Consider the following 20,451-nt stretch of genomic DNA (forward strand, 5'->3'; position numbering starts at 1 on the left):
ACACTACACGGACATGAAAATGGTCATAGTATTTTTTTTAAATACAGAGGAATACTGAGCCTTGTAGTCTGCAGATTGATAGTGTGTGTATGCTCGTACCAACCTCTCAGCAGTAGTTTATGTTGGCTTATTTCAGAGGATTCTGAAATAACTCAGCATTTACCAGAAAGCTACTTCCAGTACTTCATATCCAAATATGCCAATTAGTGTATAGACAGGGTGATTTTATGTTGCGAAGTCCCATTATCTGGGCTTCCAAAGTGAGTTTTAAACATTGTCACCACTTCAGAGCTTGTACTGCTGAAATTACACAAAATTAGTTCAACTTATCTATGTTATCTACATTCGAATGAAAATACTTGGTAAGTGCTGATGTACCAAGGAAAAGAACCAGAAAGCAATGCTCTTTTCAGAGTTGTGTGCCAGAAACTGAGGAAACCCCTAATAATCTTTAATATCTTATATACAGAGATGGTCCTTGGGATTTGTGTTATCTTATTGGCTGCGTTTCGAAAGAAATTGACTTACGTGAAAAAAAGATGGCTAACGACTTAATACTATTTCCCCTAACTAGCAGAACAGAAAAAGTAAATAGTAAAAATCTAATTCAGTCCTGAACCTGCACAGAGAGGGACGGGATGAGGAAACTGGAGGAATCCTGCCCGTGGAACGGCGCCTCGCGTGGGCCGAAACCCGCGTGGGTCCCCTCGGCCGAGCTGCGATCGTCAGTCCCAGCACAAACCACCACGGCGCTGCGCGACCCGCCACAGCCCAGCGACTGCTCCCGGCTCCCGCGCCATCAACACCCGAGTCCCGCCGCCACGTTCACGCTCCGTGGCCGCAGACCCGGCCGCTCCCGCCGCCCACCCGAGCTCGGGGAGCCCGCAGGCAGCGGCCCGGCCACCCCGGAGCCTCGGGCTGACGGCGACCGACCGCACTCCCGTAGACCGGGTTCGGAACGACTGCGAAGAAGCCGGTCAAGCTGCTGAGAGCTCCCGGCGCCTTCGCTCGGGCCGACCGCAGCCAGCCACCGCCCCCCGCTCGCTCTTACCCGCCGGCAACCCCGGAGCGCGGCCCCGGCGCTGAAGGCCGCACTCACTCCCAGATGCTTTGCGTTACCCCTGACAACCGGGAGAGCCCCAGCACGGAAACTCCCGACATGGAGCCGAAGAGTTACGGAAACACCCGAAGCGGCCCGCGGGCACACCGGAGAGAGACGGAAAGTGCCGACCGCGGCGGGAGCCGGGCGCGCTCGGCTGTGGTGCCCCGCGGTTCCCCGCCGGCGGGTCGGGGCGGGCACTGAGCGGCCCCTCCTCCCGAAACGAACAGGAACCGCGCCGGGATGCTTTTCCTTCGTCCCCAAACGGCGCCTGGGGGCGGTGGTCGGAGGGGCTGGGGGAGCGGCCGGGCACCAGCCCCCAGCGCGGCACCGAAGGAACGCGGCCCCTTCCCCGGGCTGCGTGGCGGTCCCACCGCGCTGCCTCCCGGCCGGGGAACCAGCGAACACCTCCGGGCATGGAACCACCTTTACACGTGGACACCCGCCCTCGGGGCTCCGGCCGGGGAGACCCCAGATCTCAACAGGCAGCAGTCACACACCAGCAGCTGCCCTCAGGACTTGGGCTGACCCATAAGGAGCTTGTTTCAGCACAGAGGATGGACTGTGCAGCTCCCCGGGTTCCTGGGAATCACCTCAATCACAAACTCTTCAGGTCCCTGAACACGTACATATTAAATGCCCACAGCAACAGAGCCTGATCCAACTGAAACTTAGTGAAGTATAAATGCCTACTGTAATCATATGCAATTACACAGGCCAGAGCTCATTAGCTCTTTCAGAGCTTTTGTGAGTAAAGTGATTTGGTAACTTTTTAAGATAGTGGCCAAGTTTTTCTGTTAACATCTAAATTAAGACAGCCCTACAAAGCATTCCTGCTACTGCCCTCACACAGCACCCCTGGCTCAGGTCAAGGGCAGCCCAGCTCCATCTCCAGCCCCCAGCAGCACTGGACCTTCACAGCCAGGTTTACCCAACACTTTCAAATGGAAGACCCAATCCTTATACCCTCATCATCTCCACAATCACTCGTCATTCCCCTAAGTCATGACACCTGCGTGCAGATGACAAGAGGCCACACCTCTAGCACAGCTGTGATCAACAGTTTCTGCATGCACTACTTGATGTTGACTCCGGCTATGTGTAACAGGCTGTGTAATTTATGTGGTGTTTCACACTGTCTCCCTTTTCCAAGTATACAGCAATTACTGGGATCCTGCTGACAAAAGGAAAGTCAGTTTTGTTAGCAAGTAGGAAAAAGTACAGGGTGGGTGGGGGCACACTGCACTAAAACTTGCAGTGTCTCTTCCGGAACTTAAAGACAGGCTTTGGGTAAGTAGGCAAAACACTGGCTTTAGACCTTCTTGCTACAAGCTCAGCAACCCCCTCTAGAACAAACTGTTTTCTAAGCAGCAAAACTTACAAAGTCCTGTTCGCTGTAGCTTTTTATCTTTTTACTTACAAGGCATCAGCTCTAACAAGGTCATTTATGGCATCTCTTCTTTGTACATTCTCAGACATGTAATAACACTTTAAGCTCACTCAGGTGCCACTCGTAAAGCAGAGTCAGTAATTCATTTCTTTGCTCTCCCCAGCTGACTATTTTCACTGTGTCCATAGTATTTTTGAGATCAGACTTGAAGTTCAGTATGCCAGCAGACCATGCATGCAAATACCTTGTTTTCTCCAACAACCAGGTTAATGAAGAAACTATTTCAACTACATAGTACAACCAAGTCAGAAATATATGGCCAGCAGGAGCCTCAAGCAATTGTCTAGTCTGTCATCCATTTCTGGGCTGGAATAAAAATAATCTGAAAAAAATCCATGGACTGTCTCTGCTCAAGTGACCATTATCACAGCTTTCATAATTGCCTGGTTCAATGTTATATACAATTTTGCCCAATAACTAAACTATATATCACTACTGGTGCAAGCTTAGCTGGAAATTAAAAGTTCCATATCCTCCAATATTCATCAGAGAAGCCCTACTACAAGGCATTTATATCCTAAATAGATAAATGAACAGGGCATCTGACGATCCCAAGATCTTCCTGCCTGAGTACTGTGTTCATAGAAGATGCTTAACAGCTCTGGGTCCCTAAAATTCCAGTCCAGACAAAGAAAAAGTTTCAGTAGTGTAGTCACACTGTGCATTTCATCCCTTCTGCTAAGGGCTTGACCTCAGATGCTGAGAAAAAAAAAAAAAAATTGCATGATTAGGTGCTTCCTATGTAGTAAACCATAAGAGATTAACAACAGAAGCCTGACCTTCAGTTTTAATCCTCTTACCTGAATGGGAAACAACTGCTTTAGTAACACAAAGATCATCCGTTAGCATTTGCCAGATTAAACAATTTAAGAGCCTTTTAAGAACAAATGAGTTATGAATGAAATGTAGTAGCTTCTAAGTAACCTGAAAGGAAAATACAGGACAACATCCACTGTATTGGTGGCTTTTACATCTAAGATCTCTGGAAAAGTATTTTCCTGTTATAATTAGTGCAATGATCATGCACATTAGATGCAATATTTAAAATACCTCAACATAAACCAGAAGTATTAACTTCGTCTTTCTGCTGGACAGTTCTGCATGGCTTGCTCTATTTCTCTTAAGCATACAATTTGTTATTCATAACTTAAAATACACAGGATGCGCAACAAATCCAAGTTAACATGCTTGCCTAAGCTAGAAAACCATGGCAACAAACACTGAAAGATTATTTGCATTTTGTATGTGTGCAGGGCTGCCAAAGCATGATGATGGACCCTCCCTACTATTAAAAAAGAACGAATGAAAGTTCAAATGTCTTTTGACATCTCAACCTACCCCCTGCCTGTCAGCTCTTGTCCAACTCCTTTTTATTCAGTCTTTCTTTAACAAACATTTACACACATGAGCAATTTCACACCTTAACAGTCCACTTGAGGCAATGGGGCTATTCAAGCATATGAAGTTATTTACATACAGAGAGAATGGAAACCTTCAACTCTGAGCTCCTAGGGGCACTGAACATACCTTCATGTCTCTTTCCAAAGCACCATGGAAATACATGGCACTGTAGATGCCAAATGCATCGTTTCCTGTCAGTATTGTTAAATTTGATTGTGGTCAAACCAAGGGGCAAAAATAAGCCATATAATCTTGTGCCACATTATAACAAAACCACAAAATACTCTCTCTATAAAAACAAAAACTAACTAAGATGTAGAGTTAAATGCAAAGCTTTACACTAGAGACAAGACCATTACGCAATTTGGCTCTTTTTTTGTTTACAAATTGCATTTATAGCAATACACTTGGTTACTCGCAGCTATGCTTTACAGCATATTTATAGATGACAACACAGAACCCAAGGCATGTTCAAGTTTAGTTCACCATCATAAGGTAGTGACTTGCAACACCCTCCATGGGAACCCAATCTTCCAGAATTCAGATGCCATCATTAAGTTTAAATCGTTAAGACATTAATTTCTAGGCTACAGCTTATGAAGATTTTCCTCAGAAGAGGACTAAGGCATCCTTTCCTGCTGTGATAAGAATGAAGTTTCTAAAGAGGATGAACTAATGTTCTTTCCACAAAGAACTTACTAAGGAAAAAAAAATCTCTTGCAGTACCAGTTATAAGATTTTTTGGAAGTAATTCTTCCTGGGAGTTAACAAAGTCACCTCGTGAAAGTGTCAGAAGACAGTTGCTGGAAAACAGGCCAAAACATTAGGCCAGCAAATGAAATTCAACTCACTTTATTTCCATACATCACTGAATAAAGCATCTCAATCCTGGAGAGAGTTTACTTTAAACAAAATTGTCTCACTTAAGGGTACCTATGCAAGTGCAAACTCTGCAAGAAGACTAGAAGTTGTGAAGACATTAAGCCTTCCCAGGAAGTTTCACATTTCTAGTTTTATGTACGTTCCTTGTAAACTTTATGAACAATAAAGAACTTACTAATATCCTTAATGAGCAGGAAGTGTGTTGCCAAGCGATCTGCCAGGTCAGCAAGTGCCTCAGGAGCACCTTGGGCTCGAGGGTTCTGCTCAGCCACAGCCACTCATTGTGTGATCACCACACCAGGCAGCCTGGCCTCCTACTGACTGCGGCTGGCAGATCCCTGGCACCCAGCTATGCTCCCCGAGATCACCCTTCTCCTTAAGAATTGCTAAGAACAATACAAAATTAGCACAAAGTGATTCTTTGGCATCAGCTAAAGAACCACCAAGATACCCCTGGTGGACATGCTATCAAGGTTCCTGCAGTCTAGGCCAGGAAAGCACAAGCAGCTACAGGAGAGAGCAGCCCCAGGACTCCCTTGATGCTCCAGTAGGCCATTTTAATGGAACGGGAACAGCGGGCACTACCACCGGCGGAGCAGAAAAGCGAATCAAGCACAGCTGCAGTATACTATCCCACCAAAACAAACCCCCTTAACTGCACCCGAGACGACCACCCCCTTTTTCCTCAGCAGGCAATAAATAGACCGCCGCATGCAAATGAGCAGCTTTCTGACCAATGGAATCCTGGGCCGTGTCCAAAGGCCCCGGCTATAGAGCCCTCCATTGGTTTTCTTTTAGCCAATCATCAGCCAGATCTCGGGTCGTCTCTCGTCCTCTGACGGGCGCCGGCTGCCGCCTCTTCCTCTGCGTTTCGCTTTCGTCACCGGCCCCGCGCCGCGCTTTGTTTGGCTTGGTTGGCGCCCGGGCCCCGCCTCCTGCCTCGCTCCCGCTTGTCGCCAGCCAATGGGGTCCCTCGTTTGCGGTCTCGGGGCGGGGAGTGCCGGCGAGCTCAGCTGGGCCCGCGCGCCGCGTCCTGCCCCGCCCCCTCGGCCCGGCGCAGGGTGACGAGGAAGCGGAACCGCGGCGGCCGGGAGCTGATCGGGGCCCGCTCTGCGGCCGGGGGCGACGGCGGAGCGCGGCCGAACCGGGGACGCCAGGGAGCCGCGGGTCCGGCTGCGGGCGCGGAGGCCCAACGGAAAGCCGGCGGTGCCGGCACCGTGGCCGCGGTTTCGGAGTAGCCTGGGGAAGAGAGGTCGCCTCCCCGGCCGGGAGTGGGGCTGCCGCCGCCAGCAAAGCTGGGAGGGCCGCTGGGCTGGGCCGCGGTTGGACGCGCCGGCCTCCCCCCCGCGAGCTGGCGGGTCTGGGGCGCAGCCGGACGGAAGACCCGGGGCTACCGCCGGCGGGAGAGCTGGAGCGCAGAGGCTGCGGGGCGGCATTGATGCGGCAGGTGAGCTCGGGGCTTGGGACGGAGCCTCCCGTGGGGCGGAGCGGGCTGCGGGGGGAAGAGAGAAACGGACCCTTGGCAGCCGCGGGGCGTGCGCGTCCCTGGGGACCCGGCACGGCCCGGCCCAGCTCGCCGGGCCGTCCATCTACCAGGTGCGGCGGCGCTGGGTCTGTGGGGAAAGCAGCTCCCCTGAGGGAGCCGGGCTGAGGTAGGAGGCAGAGTGAAGGGACGGCGACTAAATATGAAAGTCTAGAGGACCTAAGCAGTAAGGTTGAGAAGATTTTTGCTTTGGAAGAGAAAGGAAAAGCAGATGCAATGTGAAAGCCAAAGGAGAAAGCAGCTGAAATGGGTGAACCGAGTGCAGGGCACTGCCAGAGGGTTTGGGTAGGACACTGTGAGGAGCCAGGCGTTGGGAAGTGGGGCAGATATTTGCTACCCTACTCTTGTAAGCAGCTGTTCCCAAGAGGTGTTTCTTTGGTATCCCCGTACTAATTATTGGGTGATTCCAGTGGAGGCATCATTTAGTTTGCAGTAACAAAACTAAACTTGAGATCAAGGAAGTTTAAGCCTTACTTAGGTGAAGTTTTTGAGCACAGACTGTCAGAAGATTTCTGTCTTCAAAATAACTGAAAACACTACATTTTTTGTTGTGTGGAGAACAAATTTGTAATTAGGGACCTGTCAGGTGAAGAGTTAACCAAGTTTTACTATGAGCTTAGATCCACAGTTCAAGTGAGTTTATTGAGCGTTTGCAAAGATTGGGATGTTGCCCAACATAATTCTGAATTGGTAGATTCAGTGGTTTAGCTGAAAATCATTAGTGGGAAAAGTATCAGTTGAATAGTAGGAACACAATCCAAAAACTCTAATCACACAAATTTCTACGCCATATAATGCTGATACGTCATGTTTATCTTAAACCACATTATTCTGGTGTCAGCCTAATCCGTAGTAATTTCATTCTTTATTTGTGATGATCAGGATTTCTTTGTTTTGTTGGGTTTTATCTTTTCCCTTAATTAAAGTTGGACTGTGGCTCCTGCTCTGGTGATAAGGCAGCTGCATTGCAACTGCTGGTTTTTTTTTTCTGGTTTGCTGTAAGTGGTTTCTTTCTTGGAAGTTGACTTATTTTAGATGTAGTGTCAATGAGATTTTTACACTTTAAGAAAACAAACAGAACAGTTGTTGAGTTTTAGCAGATAATATGACTTAAAGCCTTAAGCTTGTGTGTGTGTATCTGGCATTTGTTCCATGTGCTAAGAAAAACTTCAGTATTGAGAAGATTTATGAAGTTAGGCACAGAGTGAGCGGCAGGTCCAGATGTCAGATTTGGCATTAAAGTTGTTGGGCGATGCCTCTCAGAAAGTCCACGAGTTGGTCCTCTAGCCACGATGCTTTAAAAGTTTCTTGGCCAAGAGGTCGCAGCATCACCATGAGCTGCACGGTCCCCATCCCAGTGAGGTGGTAAAAGCCACTTCAGATGCCTGCGGAGTTTGTTGCCCTTCAAAATTAAAAAAATAATAATAAACGGGGTCACGTTAATTGAAAACAGAAAAAAAAAGAAGGCTGGAAGCTGCTGACAGGGCCAGGCAGCAGCGGCCGGTCCAGGTTGCCAGGCCGGCTCCGGGCGCGGGTCGGTCCGCGGGGCCGGCGGTGACAGCGGCCGGGCCGCGGCGCGATGCTCCGGGCAGAGGAGGCGGCCGGGCGTGGGGCGGCCCGGCGGGGAGCGGCGGAGAGGTGCCGGGGCTTCGGCGGGGGTGGGGGCGGAGGGGGAGCTGGAAATCTCGGTAGCCTCGGCCAGTCCCAGCCCCAGAGACACACACACGCACAGAGAGAGGAGGAGAAGCCGCCGCCGCATCTGGGAACATGAATCCCCCCCCCGCGGCAGGTCGGATCGCCTCGGCTGCATGGTGAGGAGGAAGAGGAGCCCCCCTGGGCCCGAGGAGCCGCGGAAGGGGTAGGATGGGGGGCGAGCAGCCGGGCTGGCCCGGCCGCGCTGCCCCGCTCCGCGGGCTCGGCCGTTGCCTTTCCTCTCAGCTCTGCCGAGCGCTTCCACACGCCCGAGTTTGGCTGGGCGATTTCTCCGCCAAAGGCGCCCCGAAGCCCTTCGGGAGGGTGCCGGAGGGCTGCCGGGGGGTCCCGGCTGCCTTTTGGGCCGCTTTGGGGGGGGTTCCGGCGGGGCTTTCCCCCTCCCGCCCTCGGCACAGGTTGTTGGGTCGGGACAGCAAACGAAAGGGGATTTAGTAACAAACAACGGCGGCCATGTTGAGAGGAATTTCTGCAGCTAAACTTCTCCCCTCTCAGTCCAGGGATTTCTCTCCCTCTCTGGGGGGCTCCCTGGCCTGACTTTGTGCCCCCCTCTTTTCTCTCTCTTCTCCCCAACAGGATGACAGTGAAACTGGGAGAGAGCAGCGGGGAGGAAGGGGTGAAAAAGCTGGGCAAGAGAGCAGGAGGAGATGAGGAGTCCCTGGAAGAAGAAGGGGCAGGAGGAGGAGGAGAGGCAGCTCCAGGCAGCAGCAGCACAAAGAAAGAAGAGAAGATTATTAACAACAACACTAACAGCAGCCCCCCACCGAACCCCAGCTTATCACAGGCCCCGGCCTCCCTCCAGCCCTCCCACAGCCAGGACCAGCATCATTTTCTCAGGTCCAGTGTCAGACCTCAGAGCAAGAGGCTGAAGAAGGATTCCCAGGCATCCTCCTCGGTTGGCAGCAGCACTGCTGCAAAAGGCAAAGGTACCGTGTTTTGACACCTTTAAAACACACTGGGAAGAGGGGTGCTGGGGTGGGGGAGTCACCTGTGGGTTTGGGAGTTGTTGTTCTCCTGTAGATGCCATCTTTTGTTTGGTTTTGAGGAAGGTGTTTTGGGGCTTGTTTCTCACAGTAGCTGGAATCTTCTTTGTGTCCCAAAGCTCCAGCTTCTTTGCTGCCCACTATCCCCTGTGCACTTGCAGAACTGGGGGGCTTGGATGTGGAGGAAGAAAAATTCTCCATTATTGAAGCAAACCTTTAATTCCTGCATTTCATTTCTCCTGAGTTTTAGAAAATTCCTGTATTTTGGTTAGGAAATTAGACTCCAGCTCACTGTGTAATCAAATGGCTGCACTCTGAATTCTGTTCTTGGATAACAAAATATGCACTGGGTGCTAGTTAAAAAGGGAAAAAAACAACTCACAAGACAGTGGTGATTTCTCACAATTATTTATATGGCTGTTTTATCCAAAGAACCATGTTGGAAACAGCGATGAAACATACATATTGGCATATTTGTTTCTAAGGTTTTGTGGGCCCTGCATTATTGTTTCAGAACAGTTTGAGCATTTCCACCTGATTCGAGTTTTTATTGTTTTGTATACATCTGAATACCTTTATGTATGTACATACCTACAGAGGCTTTGTCACTTTGGCATTGTAGATAAGAATTAGATTCTTTTCAAAGCTGTTTCTTACTGTGTAGCTGGAAGACAGCAGGGATATCTGAATATTGTGGTGCTATTGTGTGTGCTCAGAAGGCACTGGATGACACCTGGTACTGTAGTGGAGCTGCACCTGAGACTCATTTTGGATACCTTGTGCAAAAGTACTCGAGGTTTTTTTTCTGTTTATTTTTGAGAAAAACAATATTCGGAGATTTCTACAACATTTGAAATAACAGAGTTTACTCTTGTATGCTAAAATAAAGTTAAACTCCATATTAGCAAAAATGTGTCTTAGAGATTACCTTACTCTTTGGTCTGTTGCAGTGGTATGCACATGCTGGACATTAGGTAAACATGATTAATTATGGTAGTTTTGTGTTCCGGTAATGAAACAGTGCGAATTGTGATATTTTAATTATTGCCATGTCATGAAAAAATTCTTGAACTTGATTGCTTGACAGTTAGTTTATATAATTTACGAAAGTATTTTTGAATACCTTAGTAAGTTATCTTTAATTAACTTTTTAAGTTAAAAACTCCGGTGTGTGATGCTGAAGGATGGAACAAAATGCCTATGTAATTTTTCTCCCAGTTGCATTAAACCGAATAAACAAACAGATGGAATACCCAGGAGTGTTTAGCTACAGATAATTATTTCAAGGGTTGTAAACAGTATTAAATGCAAGGAAGTGTTTCTTTGGCATACATATTGTCCATGATTGACAAGTTGAATATATGCATTTGAAATTACTCTGTTGCTTTGAAAGTGTATATGCGTGTGAACAAAATTCACGTATGTTTGTGCATGTGCATATTCCTGTTTGTATGTTTGTACACAGACATGCATTTCCAATTTTAGAGCAGCAGAACGATTTTTAACTGGGTTTATTGACACAGTTGAAAAATATACTTTATGTATTTTGCAATTTGAATTCCAAAATAACCCTAATAAAATTATATGCAAAATGGAAAATATTATTTCAGTAATCGGTCACAGATAGTGCTTGTAGTCGCTGCACCTGACTATGTTGTCGGGTTTGGGCAAACTTCTTAAATCATTGGGGATGACAGCAGTGGAATTATGGCTATGATTTCACTTTTTGAATTGTAAGACCAGCCACAGCTCTGCCTGGCTAGTTTTGATGTGAATGCATCAAAGTTGATTTCTCTGATACAGTTGAGATTATAACTGTCAGATCTTGGAGAATAGAGCCACGGCGTGAGATCCTTTCTAATTTGAGTTCTTTACATTCAGGGTTGTATACTGAGAGGTTTTCCAGACTTGTCTGAATTCTCCCTAGTGTTATGTCTTGTGATTAGAATTTATAGGGCTTTGCATTCCGAGTGAAGTGTCTCACAGAGTGAGCTGCTGATAGGGAACTCAGGGAAGAGTGAAGATTACTAATAAAGGTTGAACTTAAATCCTTTCACTCGCTGTCCCACCAACTTTCCTTTCCATATGTAAGTACAAACATGATCAAAAGCTCCAATGCATGTGTTTGAGCTCAGCTCTGAAAACTGGAAGCTTTTCCATTTTTCATGTCCCAATCAAGGTGGTAGCTGCAAAGGTAATTCTACCATTGGCCAGCAGGAGTGTATAGACCACACTTACACTTGATCCAGTGAAATCAGAAACTTGTTTTTATCATGGTCTTTCATAATGCTTTGGAACCCTTAAAGTTTATTAAAGTGGTCCCGCTTTTAGAATCTGTGTATTCTAAAGTGAAAACTCTTTCAAGGGCTATTACTAAGGAGTATAATCAATAAATTTTTTTTTTTTTTTCAAATTTCAGTTGCCTAGCAGGCATTGGCTTGTCCTGATCATGTCTTTTAAAAAGTTTTGAAAATACTATTTTCTGTCTGCTATGGATCACTTTTCACATTCAGCATTTGTGCTTTTAGGGTGCTGCTTTGTAGCAGACAAGTTATTGATAAAGTAAACTTAACTGTAAACTGTAGGAAGAGTTTACTCAGCAGCTGCTGACTTTTCAACTTTACCTTACTATGGTTCAGAGAAGGTTGTCAGTAATACTCAAATTCTGCTGTTTTTCACATTACCCTGACATAATCTTTATTTGCATCTTTGGATTCTGTTTCTTGTCTTTCGTGTGCTGAGTTGCATTTCTGAGTTTAGGGCAAAAATGATGTAGAAAGTAGCACAGTAAAATCAAGTTTGAAAACTGTGTTACCTCAAAAAGCCAATACGTTTTGAATTGCTGAAAATTTATAAAATTTTTTACACAAATAACTAAATCTAGGCTTTTTAAAAATAATAATATTAAGTATTATTTTCAAATGGTGGTCAACTTTTTATTGTATTTTCAAATTCATAGTCTATACCTCAGATTCTGCACACTTTTTGAAGTATTAATTCTTGGAAGTCTTAAAGTAACTTGCATGAAATCAGTGGAAGAACTTGAAGGAATAGTGACGTGGAGGCTGTTAATCATGAGAGTTCAAAAGCAGGTGGGTTTATTGAGGGAGAGAAAATAGACCAATATAGGGTTGCTGAAAAAGAGGGATTTCTGAGAATTAACGTCTCATTTACAAATACTTACATGGTTGCCGAGCACAGGTTTTAAGGTGTGTTTTGAGGCTTTCTTCCATGAAGCAAGAGTGGTGAGAATATGCATGTGGATGTTGTGACCACATCAGTAAAAGCATATGTGGAATATTTTGCCATCATGTGCTGTAGATTTAGTTTGAATTAGAGTGTTCCCTTTCCGTGTTTTTAGCCATTTTCTGAATGCAGAATAAAGTCAGGAGGAGATAGTAACAAAGTCTAATGGTAATGAACTGAAGCTTGAAGACGTCTTTCATGCTGTTGCTCTAGATTTATTCACAAAATGTGTAGAATGGCCCAAACCAGTGTTTGGATTTGTTTTGCAGTAATAAGCAGTTCTGTCTTGAAAAAAAGAATTATTAATCCAAAAGCATTAGTTGAATTAAAATGTTCCATCTTTTGACAGTGTATAAAACTTGCTAGAAAGCAGTCCAGTTTGTTTCAGCCCATCAAAGTTGCATGTCCCATAGCATGTCGATTAAATTAAATTAACTGCTGTCCTCTCCTGTGGGAGAGGATGTGTATACCAAGATACCCAATGTAGGTACTTACAATACGATAGTATCTTCTCAAATTTGTAGGCTGCAGAATCAATTGTGCCTTCGTTTGAAACATCATTCCTCCAGCATTATTTCTCTAGGACATGAATGACTGTTGAAAAACTACTGGCACAGTCCTCTGTTCTGGTATTCTCCTTAATCCTCTTCATGTTGTTTACACTTGCTACTCTCCTTCCATCTTACCTTGACCTGCTTTCATTCATTCTTTGCCCTCCCATTCACCCCAGTTCTCCCTCCCTCCCTTTAAAGTGGCTCAGGGTCAGAACCCCACAGGATCTCGTCCGACACTACTAAGGCAGAAAATGTAGTTGAGATGATGTTATGCCATTCGCAGATAAATGAATATCTAATAATGGGGCATGTAGATGGGTAGAGATCACTGGATAAAAGGAATTAATAATTTTCTCTGGAACACTGGTGTTTGGATCCATGATTTTGTTGGGAGTTGTAGTTCAAAGCCAACTACAGAAAACAGATGTCTTTGCAGACTGTGGGTTGAAAGCTGAGTGAAAATGCTGAGAACTTACACGTCCAAACTCGCTGCTTTGTACCTGGGGTGCAGGGGCTGGTGCTCCACTGTGGCCAGAGTGAAGGGAGGGAATTGTCGTGGCTGTTCTTGTGTGGGAGGCCGGTCCAGTGGTTGGGTGATGCAAGATAAGTGGACAGAGTGAGAATGACTATGTTGTCTTTGTCTTGTCTTCAGTGTCCTCCTTTTATCAATGATTTTACTTAGAACAAGCAGATTATTAGAACAAACCTCCTTGCTCATTCCAACAGCTCCGTGGCAGGAATGGTTTGGCAAGCCTTGATGGGCCTTACTGTTTTCGTGTGTTCCTTAAGTTGTAAGTAATCTGTTGTTGGGAATTAGTGATCATCATTATCATCGTCTGTCATTAGGAGGAGGATGAAAACTTGGTAGCTATTTTGTATGTTAGAAGAATCTCATACAGTAAGATTGAAAGACTGAATTTATGGGGTGTAATTTAATGGTGTATGACTGTTCTTTTGCCTTTTATCCTCAATTATTTTCTAATACCGTGTTTTAGAATATACTGCATTACATTGTCCACTCTAAGAGTGGATTGTGGTAACCCAGTGATAAATACTACTGTCCACAGTAGTAAGAAAGTTTTTGCAGATGAATGACATAGGAAACTCCTTTATTCCTAGCAGTAAGGCACCTCTGGAGAGGTGACAGGGTATTAGAGTTTTTAGATCTTCATGTACTTCATATACTCTAAGCAGTTGTCTGGCTAGTAATTTATTTGTGTTTAAAACAAGGATGTGATAAACTTCCCAGGACTACAGTTTCTCTTGTAGAATAGTAAATATATAGAAAGGAACAAAAGAGCAATTATGAGCTACTTATCCTTTGTAGAAGTTGAATCAGTGGACCACTAAGCATAGGAAATGTAAGTTACTGAGAATGGTTGCATTTCTATGAAAAAAATTGGGTGCACTTTTGGAAAGTCTCCCTGGTTTCTAGATTAACATTCTAATAATCTGTTACAGTCTCAAACCAAGCATGAGGTTCAGTTGATTTCTATTGTGAATAAAACAGAGATTTAAGATTAGTTTATAATGTTTTTACCAATTAAGATGTCTTTGAAAGACTAATCATTTTGGAGGCAACTTTGAGATTTTATGTCTTTTAAAAAAAAGTTATTTGGCTGTGTGTTTTGAGTGAATTATCTTGGAAAAAACCTGACGTAAATGGGAATGCTGAAGAAGGAGGAAATTCTGAGTTCCTCACTTATCTCTATCCATGAGTCCTGACATTAGTTTGATGTTCACTCTGGTCATGTTTTTTTGCAGCAGCAGATAATGGAGGGACCGCATCTGGTGGCGCATCAGGAATTCCTCCCAACAATCCTGCTGGGAATTCCAAGTCAGCAGCACGGAACCTTGGCTCCTCAGCCGGGGAGAAGGAGGAAGGAAAGAAGGTCAGACGGCAGTGGGAGTCATGGAGCACAGAGGACAAAAATACTTTCTTTGAGGGACTGTATGAGGTATGTGTAGAAGCAAATAACAAACTTAGATGACTTCATTTAGTATCTGGATATTGCTAAAGAAGGTTGAATCAGTTGAAATCTGCAGGAGCAAAATACGTATGTACACATGCGTTTATTAGTCTGTGCATATGTGTCTCTACAGTTGACTATAAACCAGCTGTCAATCAAAGCCACCATGCAAAAGTGTCAAGCTTTTGTTTTGTTGTTTTGAAACACACAGGAAATATTTGAGTTTTGTTAATGAATGTTTATAACAATTTAAATTATTTTTCAGTTATGGTTCTTTATACATAAAATTAAATTTTCCTGTTTTGAAATCCAAGGATTTTATAGGAATTGGCTAGTTTTAAAGGGACACAGTGACCATTGAAATTTAATTTCCCGCTAAGAACCCCAAGGTCCCTCATTTTGTTTGAGTTGTCTTAAGATGTAAGTTTGGTTTTGAGTGTTTGGATTTGTTTGATTTATTCTTCAGCATGGGAAGGACTTTGAAGCTATCCAGAACAACATTGCCCTGAAATACAAGAAGAAAGGCAAACCAGCAAGCATGGTGAAGAATAAGGAACAGGTTCGCCATTTCTACTACCGCACCTGGCACAAGATCTCAAAGTACATTGACTTTGATAATGGTTAGTATGGAATGGAATGAAATGGAATGAAATGGGCTTAGTGCAGAGCTCACAGTCTCGTGAGGGTTGGAGTTCTGCCTTTTAGTGCCACTCTGGAGGGCAGGAATTCTATATGCGTTTTCTTGGGAGCATCTATGTTTCCTTTAGAAATAGTAAACATTTAAGTGATTCTAGAGTTAACTTTATTATGAATTAGCTGTATTTTGCATATTGAATTGTTGCATATTTGTTTAAATGCTGTGGAAGCTGTTTTGTTTTTTCTCTAGTCTAAAAAAGGTTGCATTTCCCAGATATTTAACACACCGAAAGAAAATTGATGAACCCATCTTATTATAGTGTTTCTCATAACAGAACTTAGTGTTCTCTCCAGTGACGTGTTTGTCTCATGATTGAAAATACAAATAATCTCATTTTCAGTGTTGAAATGAGTATCAGCAGTGTTGCTGTGTGTGAGTATCTGCTGGCTGCATCTCACATCTTTTCTACTTTTCAGTGTTTTCTCAAGGGCTGAAAAAATCCTCCCTGGAGCTTTATGGCTTAATCTGCTATGGGGAACTGAGGAAGAAGATTGGGGGATGTGAGTATGAATGAATTAATATTATTTTTATATGGTAGAGTCACAGGTGTTTACCCTTGAAGTTGACAATGTCTAGTACAGTTTCACTTTGGAGTTATTTGGAATTTATGTTCAGTGTATTATATTGCAGTATTCTGTAGTATCATTTTTTTTCATTAGACATATTTTTATTTTTAAATACTTTCTTAGACATTAGTCCCTTTTTCTTTGACAGATTTCTTTAGCTTTTGATATCTATGGAATGCAGGGCATGTATTATAATACCCACAGATCGCAGGTAAATGTATACTCAGATTATCTGTCTTGTTTTATTATTCTTGAAAACTAAGCAATGAAATGTGTGAATGATATCATCTGCACCCACAATTATTTCTGCTTATGCAATCAAAATCTAGGATGGTGCATTTTTTAAGTCATTCTCTAAATCTTTGCTTATTGAACCCTGAAGATGAAAAAGCGTTACAAATCATCATCAGAAATGACAACTGTACTGGGCAGCCAAGATGTGTTCTGACCTTGTTGATCCCAGAGGTTGGTTTTGTCTGTAAGGATGAGCATAGACGGATGAGTATGTGCCATACCAATGTTCCCCCATTTTCTGGAAGTTGATTAGTTTTATTAGCAAGAGGTCTGAGCTTAGGCTTATTACCATGTTTGTAGAATCACAGAATAGTTTGGGTTGGAAAGGATCTTCAAAGCTCATCCAGTGCCACCCCTGCCATGAGCAGGGACATCTTCACCAGCTCAGGTTGCCCAGAGCCCTGTCCGGCCTGACCTGGAATGTCTCCAGGGATGGGGCATCCACCACCTCTCCGGCCAACCTGGGCCAGGCTCTCACCACCCTCATTGTAAAAGGTGTCTTCGTTATGTTTAGTCTGCGTTTTCCCTGTTGTAGTTTAAAACCATCACCCCTTGTCCTTCTCCAACAGTCCCTATTAAAAGGTCTATCCCCATCAGAAACCCTCTTTAAGGCTGCAATAAGGTCTCCCCAGGGCTTCTGTTCTCCAGCTGAACACCCCAACTCCCTCAGCCTGTCCTCCCAGAAGAGCTGTTCCAGCCTCAGATCATTTCTGTGGCTCCTCTGGCCCCTCTCCAGCAGCTCCATGTGTGTCCTGTGCTGAGGAACCAGAGCTGGACCAGGACTGCAGGGGCTCTCACCAGAGTGGAGCAGGGCAGGAATCACCTCCCTGACCTGTTGGCCACGCTGCTTTTTGTGCAGCCTGTGATCCAGTTTGGCCTTTATGGCTTCCAGATGAGGGAGAGCTCTGCTGTGGCTGACTTGGAGAACAGGCAGAGGAACATGGCTTTGTGCACTGGGCCACGTACACATACCTTCTTATCGGTGTGTTTTTTTTCATCTATTTTCAAGCTTTTTGTAGAGTTGGTGTTCTATCACAGTGTATATACTAAATGTTTTGTTTAAGTTGTAAGATGTGGGAAATCATCAAAATGCTTTCACTTCTTTGTCAAGTCGTACTAGTTGCAAAGTGAAAGACAAGAAAGCTTTAATGAGTGGACGTGTACAATTCCTAATAGAACCATGCTATTTTGGCAGATTTTTTTGTTGTTGTTATATTATTTCCTTACCTGTTATTTTTATTGTAATGTGTCATGAGCGACTGTTGTGATTGCTCATACTGACTTTATTCTGTTTATTCAAAGATCTCCAATATATTAATTCATCTTGGAGAAGCAATTATGAACTGTTTCATGACACAGAAGATGTAGAGGCAAGACAGGTTGCATTGTCAGTAGAAATCAGTGTTTCTTGCGTATATCCGTGTCTTGTCTTAAAAGCATCAACAGACCCTCCTTGCTATGGCTGGGAATAGGGTTTCACACAGTCACCATGGCAATGCACGCATACTCTGTGCCTGTCTTTTTATAACTTGGGTACTTGGTTACGTATTTTCCCCCACCGTCACTTGGAAAATTCTATTTTCCAAGACCAAATGGACTTAAGCTGCAGCCTCTACACTCAGTTTATGAGAGGTCTCCTCTGCAGCTGCTGAAAATAGTTTCTTTCACTTTTTTTTTCTTTCCCTCTTGTAGTATTCACTCCTGTCTTCTCAGAAATCAAGATGACTTTGTATTGAGATACAAAAACATGTCAGGAATACTTTCAGCATTTCCAGAGGGAGGTTAAATGTTCAGTAAATAAATGTGGACCTAACTGTTATGGGGAATATATTATAAATCAAGTTACCATGATGCCTATTTAAAAATGTGCTGTATAGAAGAGAAGTGTGGGTTATAAGTGCGTTTTATTATTTTTATTTACTTACTGCATTCAGCACTGTGAGGGCTCGATGGTCTTTCTCTGTGCTGTGCTGCCTTAGCAACAGAGATTGAGCAGGAAGATGAGGAAGCTTTTCTTTTTAATACTGCAGTGTCAGATTAATGCCCAGGAACCCAAGATGACTGAACCACCTAAACTAGGGTCATTTAATCCATGAGTAAAATATGATTTTCATGGCAAAGACCATGTAAAGCTTACACATTATGAAAACAGAAACTTTTAAGGACGGCTATGTTCTAGATCAGAATCATTTCAGTTGGAAAGGACCTTTAAGATCATTGAGTCCAACCATTAACCTAAACCATGTTCCTAAGCACCACATCTACACATCTTTTAAAGTTGTCCAGGGATGGCGACTCCACCACGTCGCTGGGCAGCCTGTTCAGTTCTTGACAACCCTTTCAATGAGTAAATGTTTCCTAATATCCAATCTAAATCGCCCCTGGTACAACTTGAGACTTTTTCCTCTTGTCCTATCACTTGTTATTTATGTACATTAATCCTGTGTGAGAATAAAATAGCTTTGAAAAGCAAATAGGGTGCCGAAAAAGGTCGTGACTATGTCACTTGAAATCGTGATTCACTGTGTTATCCTATTTCATCTAAAGGTATGGATGACAAGAACGCAGCTAAACTCAATGAGCTCATTCAAGCCGGGTAAGTAAGAACTGATTTCTGAAACTCTTAAAACTGGTTGTTCAGCACCCTGGTTGTTGAATTGGTCATCAAGTGTCTAGGGGGCATTTCTTATATTTTTAGAGCTGCAGTTTGACATTTTCCATCCTTAGTTTGTTTTATATGGCTTTTTTTCCCCTCCCGTTTTCCATGAAGCCATTAATTGTTAATAGTAAGAAATGATGGGTGAAATTTAAGAATATAATGACATGAGAATTTTTTACAGAAGTTACAGAATTGTAGCTATGTTGATTCACTATAGGGAATATAGAATCAGAACAGAATCATAGAATCGTTTAGGTTGGAAAAGACCTTTAAGATCACAGAGGCCAACCATTAACCTGGCACTGCCAAGTCCACCACTAAACCATGTCGCTGAGAGCCATGTCTAAACGCCTTTTAAACCCCTCCAGGGATGGTGACTCCACCACTTCCCTGGGCAACCTGTTCCAGTACCTGACAACCCTTTCCGTGAAGAAATTTCTCCTAATATCCAATCTAAACCTCCCCTGGTGCAACTCAAGGCCATTTCTTCTTATCACTCGTTACTTGGGAGAAGAGACCAACACCCTCCATGCTACAGCCTCTTTCAGGAAGTTGCAGACAGTGCTAAGGTCTCCCCTCAGCCCCCTTCTCTCCAGGTTCAACCCCTCAATTCCCTCAGACTTGTGCTCCAACCCCTTCACCAGCTCGGTTCCCTTCTCTGAACTCACTCCAGCACCTCAAGGTCTCCCTTGTCATGAGGGGCCCCAAACTGAACCCAGGATTCCAGATGCGGCCTCACCAGTGCCAAGTACAGGGGGACGGTTGCTGCCCTGGTCCTGCTGGCCACACTGCTCCTGATACAAGCCAGGATGCTCTTGACCTTCTTGGCCACCTGGGCATGCTGGTGGCTCATGTCGACCAACAACCCTTGGTCCTTTCCCTTGAAATTAGAAGAGAAATTGTGGATTGGCTTGGGTTTTGTGCAGTTAAAAAAAATATCTTAGCAGTGAATTTTTTCATATAACAAAATGATTCTTAAGGGAAATTATTTTTTTAAGTTGGAGTTATCAGTTAAAGTGGGCCTGGGATGAGTGCTTTTTCCCAAGTGTCCTGAGTATCTCTGGAGTTCACGATATACAATCAGTTTGGTCTCTGTGTTGTACTGGAAAGCCTTTCTGATAGTGTGTCATCCAAATAGACTAAACCATAATAAATAAGACTGACTTGGCAAGCTGTAGCATCAGTCTAGCGCTTTGCATGATTAAGACCTTAGTTCTTCTAATTAGCTGTTAATGAGGACTGATGACTTCTATGAAGTCTAGGTGTTCTGTTGTAGGCTGTCTCCTTTTTACTGTACTTTTATTTGAAATTAGTAGAACTATTCCAGCCTCCCAACCATGGATTTCAGTTAGGAAACTGCAGTCTCAGATATATCTAATTTTACATTAGTTTATAGA

General features: G+C 44.2%; 2 protein-coding genes across 7 annotated transcripts in view; one reads left to right on the top strand and one right to left on the bottom strand.

Annotated features, from left to right (window-relative positions):
- The window catches only part of IFT140 (intraflagellar transport 140), a 67,527-nt gene extending 62,499 nt beyond the window's left edge, over positions 1-5,028 (bottom strand). Inside the window, exon 1 of one of the 3 annotated variants that reach the window (XM_071815082.1) lies at positions 5,008-5,028. The gene's annotated coding sequence lies outside the window, so the exon portion shown is untranslated. Of the gene's footprint in view, positions 1-619; positions 904-1,051; positions 1,287-5,007 lie in introns of those variants that run through there. The other 2 variants (XM_065850541.2, XM_071815081.1) reach the window with 2 other exon arrangements.
- A 1,177-nt stretch (positions 5,029-6,205) lies between these two features.
- The window catches only part of CRAMP1 (cramped chromatin regulator homolog 1), a 40,227-nt gene continuing 25,981 nt past the window's right edge, over positions 6,206-20,451 (top strand). The window contains exons 1-6 of one of the 4 annotated variants that reach the window (XM_065850532.2): positions 6,206-6,279; positions 8,662-9,011; positions 14,633-14,826; positions 15,305-15,458; positions 15,952-16,035; positions 18,943-18,991. In XM_065850532.2, coding sequence (XP_065706604.2) covers positions 8,663-9,011; positions 14,633-14,826; positions 15,305-15,458; positions 15,952-16,035; positions 18,943-18,991 — 830 coding nt within the window. In that variant the 5' untranslated portion in view covers positions 6,206-6,279; position 8,662. Of the gene's footprint in view, positions 6,280-8,064; positions 8,234-8,661; positions 9,012-14,632; positions 14,827-15,304; positions 15,459-15,951; positions 16,036-18,942; positions 18,992-20,451 lie in introns of those variants that run through there. The other 3 variants (XM_065850531.2, XM_065850530.2, XM_065850529.2) reach the window with 3 other exon arrangements.

The sequence above is a fragment of the Patagioenas fasciata genome, chromosome 15 (genome assembly GCF_037038585.1).
Source record: "Patagioenas fasciata isolate bPatFas1 chromosome 15, bPatFas1.hap1, whole genome shotgun sequence".
Lineage (NCBI taxonomy): Eukaryota > Metazoa > Chordata > Aves > Columbiformes > Columbidae > Patagioenas > Patagioenas fasciata.